This window comes from Palaemon carinicauda, chromosome 19 (genome assembly GCF_036898095.1).
Source record: "Palaemon carinicauda isolate YSFRI2023 chromosome 19, ASM3689809v2, whole genome shotgun sequence".
Taxonomy (NCBI): Eukaryota; Metazoa; Arthropoda; class Malacostraca; order Decapoda; family Palaemonidae; genus Palaemon; species Palaemon carinicauda.
In genome coordinates, this window is record NC_090743.1 from 78,008,816 (window position 1) to 78,029,186 (window position 20,371).

The window sequence follows — 20,371 nt, forward strand, 5'->3', positions numbered from 1 at the left end:
TTAAGTCAGTTGGAAGAGATTAAACACTTTGTGGTGGCCGCTGGATTGTGATTAAACCGGCTTCTTAAGTGCTGTATATGGACTCTTATGGACTGTATGGTTGGGACTACTCAGTCTACATTGTGCAAGGGGACACATGTTTCTCTTTTCAATGTACTATCTAATGTTATAAAAAGTCAAAGGTGATATTTTTCCGTGTATGTCATGAGTGTTACTATTTTATTACTCTGTTACATAATTTTAGGGTTGTAAAATCCAGTTTTCTGTATGTATCTTCTGCATATACTGTAATTTTACAATTGATTACTGTTACATTTATGCATCTTTTGGAAACAAAAAAAATACTGCTGTTCCTTTTTGTGTTTCCTTTCATTTGACCTACTGTACAAAATAAAAGTAGTGTACCTCAATTTTTAACCCTCCTTTTATGAACTTTGATCTTTTCATCTTCTGGAGACAAAGATCTTCTCCACAGTGAGTGGGACTGTGACGTTGATTTCCTTTCCTCCCATCTTTTACAAAGATATCGCTTGCTCCACAGCTCTGTACCAGAGTTACCAATGTTACAGGAAGTGTGATCATGTCTATGGGGTGTAAAGGGATAAAACTCTCCTGGCTACAACTGAGAATGATAATTCTCTGGTATACTTTCATCAGGACGACATGGCTCGAGACCCAAAAAGCGGATTTTGACATAGAAAACATTTATTTTTGGGTGAGATAGCCATGTTGTCCTGATAGCCCACCCATTACTTTCCATCCCCTCCCAATTCTCAGTGTGGGACCTCACCTGCGTTATGCGATGGCTGCTCCTGGAATAATACATCAGGACACGTGTTAGTTGCAGCTCTTTGAGATCGGGAGTTGTAACGGCTGCCTTGCCTATGTCCTTCCCTCTACCCTTATCCTTCAAGACAAGGTTAACTCTATTCAGGGAAGGATAGTCACGACTTGTTATTAACACGCCCTTGATTTATACACGATATCTCTCGGGATATTCGCTCCAGAGGTCAGAACTCTGTTGATATCTCTAAGGTAAATTTTCTCTGGTATATCACTCAAAGAAATATCCCAAGTAGAAAGCTTCCTTTGAGGAACGTCCATGAGGACTGCATGGTTATCCCACCCAAAAATAGATTTTTCCTATGTCAAAATCCGTTGATTCATTAATGACAAGTCTTGAGTCATCTGATGAGGAATCTTCTTAAAATCAAATCATGTAATATCCGTTACGTTATTATCTATATTTGAAAATAAAAATTGTATGAAATTGTTTGCATTTTCCAGTATTATTATTACTATTATCCAACCTGCAACCCTACTGGGAAGAGAAAAAATAAGGAAAAATAAGGGAGGGATATACGATGAAATAGAAAAATAACAAGAGGCCAAATAGTTATTGTATCATTGAGGAAATATAAAAAACATAGAATAATAACAATAAAATATAAAGAGCAGGTTGATCTGCTAACAAAATTAATAAAATAACTATTATAAAAGACAATATATGACATGAAAAAACCAAAGCAAAACTTCGACAGTGCTCTTTAGATCATTCCGGACCACGGAGCTGACTTCTACGTTCATTGCTTGGCAACTCCTGCAACACCTTCGCTCTTGGGGCCGCTCTCAGTAAAATTCTCATTGTGGTCCCCATAGAGTTTCGCCACCATGTCTTTTATATCAGAGACTGGGGATGCAGCTTTTATCCAGAACAAGACAGACACTGCGAGGACCTCTAAAATAATCCGGACTGCGACTGTGATTGCTGTACATCATACCAGCAGCGACGTGCCTATATGTTTAACACCATTGGCCGTTACACCACCGACGTAATTGACAAAACCCTGATAAATCACCATATCAGGTGCAGCTGTAAGGGGTGCAAAGACACCTCTATCAAGCTTATCAAATGCCACAGATTCGCGAAATCATCTACCAGTGAAGGGACTAACCCCCCTCCCAAGAGAAGGAAGAGTCCTGATGGTCCTCCACCAGTGCTCGTACCAGCCCCACCATCGCCATTAAGGACACCAAGGACTGAGAGCTCAGACTCGTCCTTGTCTGTCCCTATAACTCCTCAGCAGTCATTTGCAGCAGCAGTCAACCTTTCAACCGCCATGCCTGAGTCCTCCAATGCCATGGAGACTGAACAGGGGACCCACTCCACGGACTGCAATTACACTGATTGCCTTAGTAAACTCCTGCAAGAAGCCTCCACCATTGCAGAGAACATTCCAGCTCCACAGCCCAAGGAACCTCTGCCGAAGCTTTGGCTCTCACATACGGACAGAGCACTTTCCTATGCCTCTGTTGCTGCCATGGCTAACAAGCCAGGCATGCAACTCACTGCCAGAGCCAACAGGAAAGGTGATCTTATTATCTACCCCAAGGACGTTGAGACAGCCAGATCCCCCAGGAAGACCCAACTCTAACGCTGCTGGATCCTGCTTTTATCAGGAAGAAAGCTGTTATCACCAGGTATCCTGTTACGATACCTATCACCATTGCAACTTCATGCAGCAACATTGACTGGGCTGTTCACTGCATGAGCAATGACAATGTCCCTGTTTGACGTCTCATCGCCAACTTCATCGGTCCAGTTCCCTCCAAACTGGATCTAGGAGTATACACTTGAGCCCCTTCGCTGTTATAGATGCCAATGTTTTGGCCATCACAAAGAAGAATGCAGAGGCCCCATCATCTGCGGTGTGTGCAGCCAGCGCCACTGCACAGAAGTGTGCATAAAAGCCCACAAGGAAGGACGACACACCACATCCAAGTGCCCCAACTGTTCCAGGCCACACCATGCTTGGAATAAGCGCTGCCCAGAACGTCTCAAGAAGATTGCAGCTTTGAAGAACATATCCTCTCCTAATAAGGAGAAACCAGCTTCAATCCAGCCACAAAAAGACCTGTGACCTCCTCGCCAGAGAAGACAGCGCCAGCCAGCTACTGTTCCTGTGCCTGCACCTGCAACTGCTCCTCATAAGGACCAGCAGCGACCTGCAACTGCTCCTCATAAGGACCAGCAACGACCCTCATCCTCAATTCCACCCCAAACCTTGGCTCAACAAAGACCTTACAAGACCTCATTCCCATCGCCTTCAAGATCCTCACCAGAGTCCTTTCCTTATCCTTGACCCCCACCTTCCTGCAGCTCCTGCAACAATTCACCATTCCAGCTCCAGAGCAGGGATAAGCCTCTTTGCTTAAACCTATTCTTATTCTCTCCGACTGCAGAAAACTTCTCTCCTCTCCCAGTCTCTCCTACTTATTGGGACTTGCTGCTATCAGCACTTTTCTCTAACTAAAACTTTTCATTCCGTGGACCTAAAAAGGAGTCTCCTTTATCGGGTTACTTCCCTCCCTTTCATGTCCTTGTCAAATCACTCATCCTCTTTCCTGTTTCAGTACCCTTTCAAATCTAACCTTTCCTTTTAATATACCAATTTTATGCTCCTTTTGGAGTTCTCCTATTTCCGGAGCCCGTGTCATGCTACAGGCATAGCAATCTTCACCAACCAACTCTTTAAAGGCAATAATCTTATAGTATGTCACCGTTTCCCAAAGGAGATTACTGCAAGAACTTAGTGAGTGTGAAAAGTCAGATATATGGCAATGTGTCTCTTCTTGTCCTTAGGTTTATCTGGACCTTTGTAAATATGACAGAGTATTGTTACTTCCTACACAGGCAGCACAGCTTGCATAATTTTACTTCTAACTTCCAGAGCTTGTCCGGCAACATCTTTCGTTAGTGCTTCTATATTCCCTTATTCTATGCCGTTGTTTCTAATTTTCTTAATTCATTAAGCTAAGCATATGCTCGGTTGTATCATCTGCCTCACTACACAACACCCAAAGACTATCCTTTTCATTTCTATCATATCTAACCTAGTTTTCATAACTTTCTACTTCCCAAGTATTAAGTTCTCCTATGCAATCTCTTCTTTCAGTACTACTTACAAATGTCAGTTTGGTAGTTTCTGATTATTTTTCCACTTCACAAGATATACTCCAACTATATAACGTGTCATATGTCTGCCTCAAGTAAATGAGACAATTCAAAATGTTTTGATACGCATATAGAAATCTTCGTCGTATGCTGTATTGAAAATGATCACAATTTGGAAAAAAGTGCAATTCAACAGAAATCAGATAAATATGTAAAAAAAAAAAAAAATATGAATAACTGGTATTTGAACATAATCTTATTTGATGAAAAAAATATTTTGAATGTTGATTCTGATTTTATTATTTTTATTAAGGGCTTTTTTTTCTATTTATTCGTGTTTTAACATCTGCCGTAAAGCAACAGAAATATAATATAAACCTAAGACATCCAGTCAGTTAATTCTCTGTAGCTGTAAGATAATCGACATGGCCTATAATATAAACAGAAATGGACATTATTATTATTATTATTATTATTATTAGCTATGCTACAACACTAGTTTGAAAAGAGGAATGCTATAACCCCAATAAGTCCAATACGGAAAAAGTCCAGCGAGGAAAGGAATTAAGAGAAGTAACAAATAAAAAATATAAAATAGCTTAACCCCTTGGTGCTTATGCCCTTACAAATTTATACAAAAGTCGGAGTGAGGTTCAGAGCATATGGCCTTCGCCGGAAAATGACGTTCGCGAAGATTATTATCATTTTTTTTTCTTATTACGTCCAAATATCACGTATCTTGCTCCCGTTTACTAGCATAAGTCGAAATTTCCCTCTTTTATGTTCTGTTGGGGAGAGTATAGGCGGTATGCAGTAGACCTAAGTCTGACTGGAACTACTACGACGTCAGTCTTTCGTACGCACCTTTGTGTTTATGTTTAATGTACACATATTCCTGTTAGAGGCTGGTGTAGCAGGAAATTCCCCCCCCCCCTGACTGAAATTCCCCTCCTGGAAAATTAGCCTAGGACCGATTTCCCCCAGGGAAAAGCAGCCCGGGCTGTCATTCCCCCATGGGGAATTTCAGCCCTAAGATATTTCCCCCCCCCCCCAATAATTTCTCCCCCACCCTCCCTTACAGAGAAACTATTTTGATGAATTAAATAATCAACTGTAAGTTTGACAAAATAATAGAAATATATATATATATATATATATATATATATATATATATATATATATATATATATATATATATATATATATATATATATATATATATATATATATATATACACACACACACACAATGTTACGCAACGTTACGATGCCATTGTTAACTTTAGCAATGCTGCGATAATATTAGCGTATATTTTAAAGCATTTTTCCATATACCCTTTACACAAGATATAAAAAGGTACAAATGGGTACAGAACCTAACAAGCCCACCTAACCTAACCTAGAATTTCCCAGGTTACAACCCCTAGCTGGGGGCAATCCCCCGTACCACCTTCCCAGGTCACAACCCCTAGCTGGGGCCAAGCCCCTGGACCCCTTCCCCGGTCACAAGCTTGTACTGGCAAGAGGTAATGTTGAACTGCGCGCTCTAAAAGCATTAAAATTAAAGAAATAAATTACTTACTTTTACGACCCAGTGTAATGGTCCGTTTTTCCCCCAGTCCGAAATAATGGTTACCTCCACCAAGCAAATGGGAATCTTGGCGCAGAGGGGAGAATATTATCCTGGGACAAAGTTTCCCTAGGGGGATATATATCCTGGGCCATATTTCCCCCGGGGGGATTTTCGGACTGGGGGAAAAACAGACCATTACACCGGTTTGACTTGTGAATAGGTACTCCACTGTGAGGTCGAACGATGGGGCATACCCATCATACCCAAAAGAGTTAAACATACAGTATGGTATGTACTCTTATTAGTTGTTATAGTAGTAAAAAAAATATAACTTCCTTATGAATAAATATCTGGTCTCAATCAACAACCTTCAATAATTATTGTAAACACTTTTAGCTGAATAATTTTCTTTAAGCACACACACACACTCAGAAGACAATAGTAGTTTTACTTGTCAAGAACTTAAATCCATTCATATCGGCCCACTGGATCATTTAGTCAATTGAGTGTTGTATTTTTCTCTCAACCATTGCCGTTCTAGCTCCAGCAAATGATATGGAGAGAGCATCAACAAATAATGCTGAGAGAACATCCTGGGGAAGGACTGAGGATATCCCACTAATTACTACTGCAAACAGGGTTACACTCAGCACACTACCCTGAGGAACCCCTTCTTCCTTACATTTAGTCTCTGATAGAGTTTCCCCCACTCTCACTTGAAAAAGTCTATGTGAAAGAAATAACTGAATAAATAGTGGTAGCTCTCTTATTAATCCCAATTCATGAATTGTTTCAAGTATACCGTATCTCCATGTAGTATCACATGCCTTTTTAATGTAAGAAAAAAGACTGTCACATGGTGCTATTTGGAAGCAAAAGCTTTAATATAGAGGACTCAAGTCGTATCAACACATCAGTCGTCGAGTGCATTTTTCTGAATCCACATTGAATGGGTGATAAAATACCCTTCTTTTCAAGGTACCACATCAGCCTTGCATTGACCATCTTCTCCATGATTTTACACAAACAAGATGTCAATGCAATAGGTTGGTAGTTTGCTGCTAAAAACTTGTCCTTAAAAAGATTAAAATAGCGGCTAGTTACCAAACACTTGGGTATCTATGATCATGCCATATTCTATAAATAATGCTTAAAATGAATAACTTTGTATTAAAATTCACATGGTTAATCATTGCATATGGAATTCTATCGAGTCCAGTGGCTGTATCGTTACAAGTAGCAAGTGCTGAATCAAGTTCTCTTTCAGTAAAAGGAAAATTATACGATTCTTCCCTTTCTGTTACAAAATTTTGTATTTTCTTTTCTTTGATGCTCCTATAGGACTACTGGTGACCAGGAAATGCCCTGTCTGATCATTTTTTAAATGTATCATGTTGGGGTGTTGGCTTTAATACCCCAACATGATACATTTAAAAAATGATCAGACAGGGCATTGCTAACATCAGTTGCTTCAGTCTCATACTGTACGTTCACCTTCAGCACTAGTGGAGGGTTTTGTGGTAAATTTACCTGCAAACTTTTTTTATTTTCCCTCATACAGAAGATGGTAGTGTTCTACTGTCAATGGAGGAAATGAAAGACACCTAAGACTGGCGTCTAGCTTCTTTCATGGCATGAGGGAACTGTGCTCTACACTTTTTGTATGTTATCAAATTTCCATCAGTACGGCGTTTACGCAATCTAGTCAGAGATTTTCTGGTGGCTCTGTGCAATCTGTTAATTCTTAAGACCACCACGGGACTGGTCGTTGTTTAAATAATCCAGTGGTTTTGGGAATCGAATTGATTCCTGCTGTATGGAGAGTTCCATTCAGAAGGTCTATGGCATCATCAATACTTTCAAACTGTTCTGCACTCCCCTCGATTTCACTTCGCCCACGTAATTTAACCCAGTCTGCCTTGTCAAGATTCCATCGTGATGATCTTTGTTGGTGTTTATGACTATGCCATCAAAGTTATTAACAGAGTGTTTGTGCCTTGAGTGATAGTGTTCCTTTTCCTCCCCTGCTGATCTTATCCTTGATGTAGGGAGACTTTCCCGGAACAACAAGTTCCCACTCAACAATTTAATAAAAACACAACATTTTCTCCATACTAATTTAGTATTTTTTTTCTGGCTTTTTACAGTTTGTTAATAATATTTCTGTTAAAATATTTTCCTATTTTTTAATCTCAAACAGAAGCAGACTTTTTATTATGTTTTCTTTGTACTGTGTGTCGGGAATTTTCGAACTGGCCATTCGAAAGTCCTGCCATTTGACTTCACGAACGTTTCGTCAAATGAGGGAAAGGCTGGGGTATTTCGCGGGCGAAAGACTGAGGTTTGATACACGACTGTATTGGGACCTAAATCTTAACCACCTGGTGGGGAAGGAGCGAGTGTTATGGAAATTGTCTGTTTATAACATATCAATGATGAATCTAACGTAAAATTGAGGCAACATGACAAAAATGTCTCATGTATGTGTTTAGTGACAATGACTTTCCAAGTCATTGGATATGGACAAATTCTGGCCCTCAGCCAAAGCCTTAAGCCTTCCCTTGTGTTTAAAGAAAAGCCTTAACTGTTTTTCGATCTTGTAGTAAATGAAAAGGCATTCTCAAACCCCTTGCAAATAAATAAGCTAAGATTTCCCTCCACTTTGCTAAGGAAACTTTAGTTAACGCGGGAAAACGAAGGTTTCTTCGAAGCTGCCGACCCTCGCTCGACCTCTTTGCTTCATCGTTAACCCTAAAGATAAGTCATTTATTAAATTGTTCTCTTCTCTCTACCTCGTGTACCAGGTTGGTTGTAGTATAAGTTTGTGTGCAAGACATCTAGTTTTTATATCGCAGTTTAATGTAGAGATCCTTGTGATTGGGGATCTGAATCCTGAGTTAAATAAGAATAGGGATATTTGGTGTGTGATTCGTTGTGTATTGAATTCGAATTTTCACTATTTTCAGTTTGTTAATGAGTCCAGTGTGGACTTTGTGCTTGAAGAGCACGTGTTACATTACCAAGAGTCAGCCTTGTTTTTCATTAAGTCTTGTGAATGCTTAAGAATGATGTTTGTCTGGTATCAGAGTTTATTTTTATAGTAAAATTGTACATTTTGTCGCTGTATTTTAGTTAACTCCTGAAAGGTTTTGGGAACCTCACCTCTTCAAGGCCTTGCGATCCACCCAGTACATTGGGCAGATTTAATAAACTGGTGAAAATCACAACATTTGGTCCTTCGAACTGGATCGCAAGCGCTTCCCAGAGCCAGACAGGACTAATTTAAAATATGAGCTTTTAAGAGAGAGAGAGAGAGAGAGAGAGAGAGAGAGAGAGAGAGAGAGAGAGAGAGAGAGAGAGAACAATTAAGGTCCTCAACGTCCTGATGTGCGATCGACCACGTGGGTCAGTTTATTTGAGTCCCTGCCTAACGTAAAATTACTTTTCTTTCCTTGCTTTGCCAAACCCCCCCCCCCAAACGTAAAGTAAAGTTAATCAAAATGGCGGTGGCCACGATCGTGCACATCGAGGCGTCAATGGGCCTAATAAACGACTTACTGAGCGAAACGCAAAGAGCGCTATTAGAGACCTATTCTGAGTCCGTTTACCAGAATTTGGTAACGGAGTTGCAGGTAGAGGTCCGACAGCTAAGAGAGCTATACAAAAGCCTGCGTGTGAAACTAGAATCTAGTATTGAAGCCCGAGTCAGGCACACGTTGGGTGAAGCTACACGCGCTTCTACCCTACTGTATAATAGGATAGACAAAATGAAAAGCACTTCAACAGGAAATGTTGCCCTCTCCAGGTTGAAGCCGCTGCCTCTCCCCACGCTTGAAGGGGAAGTACAAGAGTACGCATCGTACCGTGAGCTCTTCACGATCCACGTGGATCGAAGAGCGGATTTAGACGAAGTGTCTAAATTTACTTATTTATTGGGGACGTTGGGCAAAGAGCCACTTAGAATCATCAAATCTCTAAGTGTAACCGCCACGAACTATAGTGTAGCATTAGACCTTTTAGATAAGCAATATGGCAACGTGCACCAGACACTCGTGATTCTGCACCGCAAATTAGCCAACATCTTTGTGCCGTCACTAAACCCAGTAGAACTCAAAAGGTTCCGTTTTGAGTTGACCATCATAATCGAACAAATCAAAAGACTGAGTACCAATGACATAGGCCAGGGCATGGTCATGAGCCTCATACATCAAAAATTATCTGAGGGAAAGCTCTACCGCAAAGTGGTCGAACATTTGAGAAAATGTGACTATACGTTGGACGAGTTTTTTGAGGCAAAAGACTTTATTGTGAGAATGCTAGAAGACGATGCGTTGCAGAGAGGTGACAGTCTTGAGAGTGACAAAAGACCAGACAGTAGTGTAAGATCGAAAACCCATCCCATCCACAATAATTCCTGTCCGTTTTGTAGCGAACGGCACCCGCCTCACGGATGTCGCCAAGTGACTGACGTAGCTGCCAGACGTCGCATTTTGCTGAAAAGGGGTCTTTGTTTTAATTGTACGAAATCAGGTCACCGTAGTGACAAATGTCCCGTCTCAAATTCCTGTAGAAACTGTAATGCTAAGCACTACACTGCAATTTGCGATGCGTGTAGACTACCGCAATCGATCCCTAGTCAGAGTACTAGTCAAACAACGACGTCCCGCCCCGTAGTGAATGCGACGCCTCAACAGCCCGAAAGTTCCCCCCGACCACCCAAGACTGAAAAAGAGGCTAAATCATGCACAAGTGCAAAGATCGCGCAAAGGTCTGATGTGGACCTCCCATGCACTATCTTGCCAACAGCCATGGCAGGTATCCAACAAAAGCAAGGTAGTAAGCGAGTCCGCCTATTCCTCGACTCAGGAAACCACAGGAGCTTCATCTCAACAAAAATTGCCCGTCAATTAGGCCTACCGGTGGTAGGACGAGTATCCTTAAATATAGCTCCGTTTGGTTCCAAGGAAATAAGCAGACAATACGATGTAGTAAGTTGCAGGGTTGAAATGAGCAAAAGAATCGTGCGTATGAAACTAGTAGCACATGAGAGCATAGACGTCCCAATACATAACGCTGGTTATGGTAAAGTCAGACAGCATCTGTTGACCAAGGGAGTCACGTTAACCGATCCAGCCAAGAAGAATGTCCACGTATTAGTAGGGGCTGACTACTTTAGTTATTTTGTAATAGGCATGTAGAGAGTGGATGGGATCAATCTTTTCTTGACGCATGATGGCATGTCGCCATATGGGAAGGTGCCGCAGTGGCTACTGCAAGGGGAGAGGATTGACCTGGTGAGAATGTTGAGAGTGTGCAGAATCACGAACGAGCCATATCTGTGTGATGTAGACGAGTGGTGGCGTTTGGACCGTGTTGGCATCGCCCCATCTGAGCAATACACTGTTCGCGAGGCCGAGGCCATGCGAAAGGTATCGCAAAGCGTTGCGAAAAAACCTGAGGGATATCAGGTTAGCCTACCATTCGGGTCGGATGCTAGGCCAGCAACAAATTATCGTAACGCTGTGGCGCAGTTAGAGTTGTTACAGACCAAATTCAGAAAGGATAGGAAATATTTTGAACAATATCAGGGAGTGATAGACAAATATATCGAAGCAGGTTTTATATCTGAGGTGAAAGATCCCGTAGTGGAAGGTTATTACATGCAACACTTTGGAGTAAGGAAAGACAGCCGTACCACCCCCCTTAGAATCGTGTTCAATGCCTCAGCAAAGTCAAAGGGTTGTAAGTCATTGAATGAATGTCTCTTACCTGGGCCCAATTTGGTAGAGTTAGCATACAATTTAATCATAAGGTTTAGGTTGAACCGATATGTCATGTTAGCCGACATAAGTAAAGCATTCCATCGTGTTTTGTTAGATCCTCGTGATGTCAAATACACACGATTTCTGTGGTGCGAGGCAGCTGGTCGAGTGCTTACCTTCGCCTTTAGAGTCGTGGTGTTTGGCATCACAGCTTGTCCATTTTTGCTACAACAGATATTAAATTGTCATTTTAAAGAGGAAGGCCGGCCAGATTTAGTAAAATCCTTTTATGTCGATAACTATCTGGCCACATTTGAGGATTTAGAACACATGAGGCAAGAGCATGAGTCTGTTAATAACATCTTAAAGGGGGCGCGTATGCGTTTGGAAGGGTGGGCAACCAATCACTTGGCCTTCGATAGCGAGAGACAGTGGAGTGAGCCTGTGAGTGTGAACGTGCTAGGGCTGCGATGGGCCCGGGACGTAGACCGATTGTGTGTGAAGGCAAGTAAGGGGATTAGTGAATTGGGGGAGGGATGGGTGCCTACGAAGACCAGGGTACTTTCCCTGTTGGTCTCGATTTACGATCCAATAGGTTTGATCAGCCCATTATTTGTAAAGGGAAAACTTTTCCTCCAACAACTATGGGAGGATAATGTAGGTTGGGATGACGTGTTAGGAGGAGAAAAGGCTAAAGAGGCAAGTGAATTGTTGAATGATTTGAAAGCGGTGAGCGACATCACCTTTCCAGGATCGATAGGCAAAAAGGGTTTAGAACTACATGTGTTCACTGATGCCAGCAGTAAGGCATACGGAGCAGTGGCATATACCAGGGACAATTGCAATCGGGTAAGCCTAATAATAAGCAAAATGAGGATCACTCCGAAAGGGATGATCAAACTGACGATCACCAAGCTAGAGCTGCTGGCCTTGTTACTAGGCAGCAGATTAGCAAGAACTCTCAAGGAACTGATCGAGCCACGAGAAATAGTCATGTGGACTGACAGCAAGGTAACGTTGGCATGGGTAGCATCTCCCGATGCCAGGTCTCATAAAAATGTGTTTGTTTCTAACAGAGTGGTGGAGATTGTTTTTATTCAGCAGGTTTGTAGCTTCAGTCTGAACCATGTCCCTAGTCATCAGAACCCTGCCGATATCCTATCCAGAGGTGCAACGACTCGGCAACTGCTAGTTAACTCCCTGTGGAGGAACGGTCCAGAATTCCTCAGGACCACGGGAAAGCCTGTTCCTTGCAAGGAGGAAGATCTGCTACATCAAACTCACGTAATAGCGGCGGTACAAGAGTTAAGGGAGGAGTTGTGTCCTACCCCCCCAGGCGAGATTTGGGACATCCTGAAAAGGGAAGTAGGGTTCCAATTCTTGTTGAGAGTAGTCAGATTAATTTTAAAGTTTGCAAAAACAGAACGGAATCTGTTCAGTATTGTTGTTCTGGTAGAGCAGAAACATTACTTGCCTTCAGTTTATGTTTACTTGGAGGGCGGAGTCAGACCCCCTCGTGAAGTTCTCAATTTAGTAAGACAGTTGAATTTAGTAATGAAAGATAGACTCATTTGTACTAGAGGACGAATGTCCAAGTTAGAAGGAATTAATCAGTTAATTCTCTTGCCAGCCAAAGGGCATTTAGTTAGGGTTTATTTAAAATATTTACACCGTTTGCATTTACTGTACATTGTGGTGTGAATACTCTAATGGGTATCTTTCGACAGAAATGTTGGGCGGCGGGTCTACATTCTATTGCCAAGCAGGTGGTAAAAGAATGTATGGAGTGTTGGCGCGCCTTCCAGTCTTCGTCGAAACAGCCACCACCACCCCCCCCCCTACCGAAGGAAAGAACAACCCTCGAGAAACCCTTTACAGCAGTTGGAGTGGACCACACAGCAGCCATGTAAACTGAAACTCAGCCAGGGTACATCCTGATTGTAACGTGCATGGCCAGTAAGGCCATGTATCTCGACTTTTGCCCCTCCTTGGAAGTGGAGGAATTCGTCTTGGCCCTAAGGCGATTCTGCGCCACGCATGGCGCCCCCCAATACATCACCTCTGATAATCACCAGACGTTCAAAACCGCCAGCCACCTCCTGCAGGAACTCTACGAAGAAGATGAAGTTCAGCAGTTCCTGAGGAGAACGGGAATACAATGGAGGTTTCAGATGCCCAGAGCACCTTGGAAGGGTGGATTCTTCGAGCGGCATTAAACCCTCCAAATAGCCCTCGGCCAAAAGTATCTACCGAACGCCCACGTATTAACACTGGTGAAAGAAGCAGAAACCGTAGTGAATAATCGCCCGCTTATGTACAGCGGCGACGGATGCGAGGATGAAGTCCTCACCCCTTCCCATTTGTTAAGAGGACACCCAGTCCTCCTCATGGCACCGCTCTTACCGGACGAGCACCTCAACACGACCTTCACCTCCCGGAGGCTACGTGATCGTTATTTGAAACTAACAGACTCTTTCATGGTTTTTGGGTATTGAGTTTGTTTTTGATGGAGATTGTATAAAAATTAACCAGAGTAAGTTCATTGAGAAAGTTTTGAGAAAGTTCAAAATGGATGAATTCAACCCAAAGTCAATTCCTTGTGATCTAAGTGTTAATAAGTGTACTTTTGAGGAAAGTCCTGAACTAGTTGATAGTACTCTTTACAGAAATATTGTTCGAAGCTTGATATATATCATGACTTTTACTAGGCCTGATTTAAGTTTTGTTGTGTCTAAACTTTCACAGTATATGGCTAGGCCAACTCAAAGTCATTTGGCTATGTGTAAATATGATCTAAAATTTCTTAAAGGTACTAAACAACATTGCCTTGTTCTTAAGAGATCTTATGATACTATTGAGGTTTCTGGTTACTGCGACTCAGACTGGGGTAGTTCTGAAGATCGTAAAAGTATTACAGGTTATTGTTACCAAATGAATGCTGTTAGTGCTCTTATTTCTTGGAAGAGTAAGAAACAAAGCAATGTAGCTTAAAGTTCTTGTGAAGCTGAGTATGTTTCATTGACTTTTGCTATCCAAGAAGCAAAATTTTTGCAGCAGTTTTTAACTGATATGATTGATGTTGAAGTCAAACCCATCATATTATTTGTTGATAAACAAGGGGCAATTAAACTTGTTAAGAACCCTGTTTACCATCAAAGGTCTAAACATATAGACATATGCTATCATTTTATCTGTAATGAAGTTATGAGTAAAAATGTTGATTTAGTGTATGTCCCCTCAAGTGAAAATAAAGTCAATATGTTTACAAAACCAGTAGCTAAAGCAAAGTTGATTTATTTTAATTTGTGTCATTAATGGTTTTGTAATATTGACCTTTGATAGCTATGTATTTTTGTTTTTGATTACCATGATGTATATATTTGTTTGATGTGTAGTAATTTGCAGATTGATGAGAATAAAAGTTTATGAGGGGGTGTGAGAATATTAAACTTTTATCTATGATACATTGGTAATGTTGATTATACGCTTGGGTGCAATCATTTGTTTTTACCCATAATTCTTGTTATGATGTACGTGGCGTGACGCCGCTTTTGTCCGAGTAGTGTAACCGTCAAGTTCATCACCCAAGGTACTGTACCAACTGTGTATCACACGATCGTACATAGTTCATTTTGTGTATATATTATGCTCTTCCCTTGCACTAAAAAGAACCTGAATAAACATGTCTGTTTTTTTCAATGGTAACGGTGTCAATTTTGAAGAGGAAATTTCCTGTTGCCTTGAGCTTTTGTATATAAAGAAGAGTGTTCAATAATAAGCTCACTCAGTTGCTTTCATCCTGTCTTATAACACAGCTCTCTCAACGGCCCGTCACACTGGTGACCCAGGAGTGTATCGCTCCTCCTCCCCCCCTCACCGTTACTATGACGCCCTCAAAACATATCTTTTGCAGCAGTACTCGCAGTCGCCAGCCGCCCAAATAGCAAGGCTTTCTCAGCTCTCTCAACAACCGTTTGGGGACCAAAGGGCTTCGCTCACCCTCAGGGAAATGACCAGTATCACTCGCCTGCAACCTGCCGCGGACAGCTCTCCTCGTGATGTTAACCTACTTCGTGCCCTTTGGGTAAGCCGTTTACTCGAACCTGTACGCGCTGCCATACCCGATGTTGATAGTTTACCCATAAAGGACTTGATGACCAAAGCCGACGCCCTTATGGACAGCCACTTCATGACCTTCAAAACCTCCATCAACGCCTCCACTTGTAACTAAGAGGACACCTATTACACTTCAACCAAAGCTGACGTTAATGCTGTAGGACACACACGCCTATGAATGCCGTAGGACTATGAATGCCGTAGGACATGCCTATGAATGCCGTAGGACACACACGCCTATGAATGCCGTAGGACACACGCCTACGAATGCCGTAGGACACACGCCTACCCCGTGACGAGCCGGAGCGGCAACAAAGCCACCCATCATCCACCACTCGCTCACGCCCCAACCAACGACTTCTACAGCCACTCACTGCCGCAAATCGACGCAGTTTTTGCTACTACCACTCCAGATTCAGGGTGCCCTATTTAACATGTACAGTATGTCATTTTTAGGGGGGGAGCCATGTACCAACCGTGTATCACACGATCGTACATAGTTCATTTTGTGTATATATTATGCTTATATCTTTGCTCTTCCCTCGCACTAAAAAGAACCTGAATAAACATGTCTGTTTTTCTCAATGGTAACGGTGTCGATTTTGAACAGGAAATTTCCTGTTGCCTTGAGCTTTTGTATATAAAGGAGAGTGTTCAATAATAAACTCACTCAGTTGCTTTCATCCTGTCTTTGAAACACAACCTTCTCTCGGCCCATCACAGTACTGTGTACTCCTGTATCTCCCACATTCTCCAATAAAGTGACTCATTTATGTAGTGATAAACATTTATTATAACCCACCATTATGTCCTTCGAGCTCACATATTGTATGCATATTACGTGTATTTATGCATGTAGCATATCACATAAGATACTATGATGAAACTATTCTCTGCACATATACTTTCATGTATTGTTAAAGAAGAACAAAATTGCTTAAAAACATAAAATAATACGAAGCTGTCTCTCTCATAAGAAATGAAAATAGAATAATAAACCACATTGATTACATGAAATATATCACATCTAATTTAATTAAATTTGAGATAAACCCTTTGTGGTGGGATCACCTGAGTTTGACTGTAAAGGTAATGAGATAGCTGCAAATCTATCCACTACCTTATCAAGATCAAGGGAATCCACTACAGTTTTCTCAATAGAAATTGTGCCTAGACTGGTCAGTCGTTCCTGACCCATTGATGCCCTGAAGTAAGTTTTGACCAGTTTCAAGGCAGAAAAATATCGTTCACATTTGCTATTACTGACAAGGAAAATTGAAGCCAAATCGCTTCAAACTCCAAAGTGTGGGGAAACCTTTCTTCATTGCTTTCTGTGGGATATTATATTAAGAAAATCATTCTCATTCTCATAAGACTCACAAGGCATGTATACATTGATAATGGCCAGGTTTTTATTATCATATTTAATTTCAATGTCAACAGCCTAGTCAACATCTAATCTTAATTCACTAATGATGTGTTCATATTTGATATTCCATAGTATCGCAACGCCACTCGGTATCCTCCTGAGAGCATTTTCTCAATGAGATCAGTTGTGAAATCTTCTATTTCATGAAAGTTTGTATTCAGAGAATTCAATTCCCCCAAGGTCTTGCTTATGAAGCCGTGTTTCCTGCAGACATAAAATATCAGACACTTTAAACAGTTTTTCTCAACCACTACTCTTGTAGTATTTTCAGTCACACTTTGACCTAGACAGAGGCCCCTGGTGTTATAAGTGACAATCTTGAATGCTAATCAGATTCTCCTCTCATCCCATTGACCATTTTCCACAATAGTAGTGTCATTTTGCACTTGAGCAACAATATTTTCTCCAGTATCAGCATCGGTAGGAACATCATTAGCAGGAACAACTGGAGTAGCAGCAGCAGTAACTTTTATATTGGCCCTTTGAGTAGCTCTCCTGGATGCCTTTGGCATTTAATATTGCCATACATAAACCCATTTGGGTCATATAGCTGGCTCATACATTTCACCTACATCTTTCCATTCCGCTTTCACATAAAATGAGCTAAATCTTTTTCTTTCAGTGGTAACTTGTTCAGCTTATTTTTCAAAAACTGGGCTAGCTCATCAGCCTCAAGTTCAGGACTAATTCTAGTTCCGAAAACGCCCACTTGAAATAAATAAAGCTAAAAGCAGCATACTTGTATGTAATAACAAATTCCCACTACCCAACATTAAGGGTATCAAAGTGGTAATCTTGATCAAACAATAGAAACTGCTTTGAGGAACACTAACAAAGATCAAATATTTGATAAGCCCTACACAATCATGAACCCACAGCCTTGATCTCAGCTAGAATCTGTAATAGACTGATGGTAAGAAAGGTCTATTGAAAAGGGGTACCCCTCCCAAGTCTCGTGCACTCAGCAGAGAAAACCCATCCTACTAAATAGGAGATAGATAAGCTACTAGTATTTGAAAACATATTATACATTGAGAGCAGAAGTTGGGTCCTCCTGTTACTATAATAGAGATATGTAAACAAATAAAATGTGTGAAATATAGCATGAAAGAGATTAGAAATGCATTGGTGAAAGAAACACTTCTTGATATGTTTGAAAAGAAACATAACATGGGTAAAAGTAATCAAACTGCAACTTCAAGTTAACTTAAATATCCCAGTCATCCTTAATGGAAAAGATCTAAATAAAGTATTGAAATCATTTTGCTAGAAAATGTGGGGCGAAAATATAACAAAGCATACTACAACCTTAATATTGATGGAACCTACATATAAAGAAGGAAAACATTTTTGGAAATCGACAAAATTCAGGGCTGCTTATAAGAACACACACTAAAGCAATTGGGGGAAGAAATTAGAAAACTGATACACATTATGTGCAGAGGAAGAAAAAACTTTGATGCTCTTCTTATTGGACTGCAAAAAAAGTTAAATATACGAATTGAGTGCATTTTATTATTGAAACCACACACAGAGTAGAAAGAAAACATAATAAAAAGTCTGCTGTTGTTTAAGATAAAAAATAGAAAAATATTTTAATATAGAAATATTATCAACAAACTGTAGAAAGCCAGAAAAGAAATACTAAATTAGTATGGAGAAAATGTGTTTTTATTAAATTGTTGAGTGGGAACTTGCTGTCCCGGGAAAGTCTCCCTACATCAAGGACTAGATCAGCAGGGGAGGAAAAGGAGCACTATCACTCAAGGCACAAACACTCTGTTAATAACTTTGATGGCGTAGTTCACGAACCATCACTCTAAATGCAAAACCTGTACTCTGTCCAGAGGCCTAAAAACTTCTTATGTGAAATAAAAGTAATTTGATAGCCTACTCTAGCTTTGTCGGGTCTAAGGTCATCTACACTATTAGACTCTGTTTTGTCTCTGTCCCAAGGACCCCAGTGAGATGCTGGACAGGAATCTTACGTAAAGTAATTATTGAGACAATGGCAATGAATGGGAGCAGTGAAGTAGATTAAAGTAAAAGTTAAAGATATAGATCTTTACCTTCGAAGCATAAATACTAAGTCACTCACTAACACACTTATTACTCGTAAGTTATTTAGGCGTACTCCTTTCAAAATATCGAGTATACTGTCCCGATATTAGATAATCATAATAGACAATCAAATAAATGAAGGAGTAAAAATAAGAGGGGGTAATTAACTTAATTTTGCTTTATTACACAAATTTACATTGAAAGAAACGGACATGTTAACAACCACAAAATGTAATAAAAAGAAATGCAAAATCATTAAAATATGGTTGATTAGACTTGTGGTCTACTGTAAGGATTAACAATATAAATGGGATCAGACACGAAGCCCTGTGACCCCGAGACTGTGCCCAAAATATGTAACAGCCAGCTAAACCTAAATCAAGTAAAAATTAGTCTAAGCTAAAATGGGGGAAAAATAGTGGCCACATGTTTTTACCTGCACTCCTTACTTAGAAGATGGTCCTTGTCCTCAAATAGCTGTTGATCAAATTGCCGTTGACTGAATAGTTTGCACAGTTTGCACCCTTGACGGGCCCATCCCTGGAATCCTCACTTTTGGTAGATAGGGTTTACCAGGCTCGTCTTCTCCCATTTGGTGGGTGTCTAGTTGGCGGGGGGAGGGGGTTGAGCCAGAGGTGCACAGATTAACTGACCAGGTCGGTCAGCCAGTCACTGCTACGTCTCCAGTGAAAAACTCAGAATTTGCATGTGATACTAGCTTCCATGCAACGGCAGATACAATTGAAACAGCTCGTCTGGAGATTCAGGATGCGGTTGAAAGGTTTTACGAATGCCGGTAAGACTAAGATATTGTATTTTACAAACAAGAAAATAGATGTGTTACCCAAAATCAAAATTGACAACAATATAATTGAATGGGTACATAAATACAAGTATTTAGGATTGGTATGGGACAGTCCAGGCCTCACTTGTACACATCACATCAACTCAGTAAGAGCAATATGCTACCTGAGACTTATTGTATTGAAGGCGGTTTCCTCCAACACCTGGGAAGTAGATAGAAAGACTTTGCTGATGTTCTACAAGGCTTACATTTTAAGCAAAATTGAATATGGAATTGAAGTATATTCGTCAGCAGCTAGAAGTAACATCGAAAAAAAAAGGAAAAATACAAAATATCGCTTTACGAATAGCACTTGGAGCTAAAAGTACACCACCCATTGTATCACTACAAGTTGAAAGTAACGTGACACCAGTAGGAATGAAAATGCAATACAAACTGTTGCTTTACTGAGCAAAACTAAAACAGTTAGGTAAGAATCGTCCAACTAGTTCTAAACGATAAAAGACTAGATGGTAGAAGAGAATCTTTAGCTATGGTAAGCAGCTCTTCTAGGAGAAGGACATCCCAAAATCAAAACATTGTTCTCTAGTCTTGGGTAGTGCCATAACCTCTGTACCATGGCCTTCCACTGTTTTGGGTTAGAGTTCTCTTGCTTGAGGGTATACTCAAG

At 40.8% G+C, this 20,371-nt stretch overlaps 2 protein-coding genes across 3 annotated transcripts in view; both read left to right on the top strand.

Annotated features, from left to right (window-relative positions):
• The window catches only part of LOC137658691 (gastrula zinc finger protein XlCGF8.2DB-like), a 560,850-nt gene that overhangs the window by 426,688 nt on the left and 113,791 nt on the right, over positions 1-20,371 (top strand). The window lies entirely within an intron of this gene.
• On the top strand, positions 13,859-14,281 carry LOC137659089 (uncharacterized). The gene has a single exon (XM_068394172.1). It carries the CDS (start codon positions 13,859-13,861, stop codon positions 14,279-14,281), a length of 423 nt encoding a protein of 140 aa, XP_068250273.1.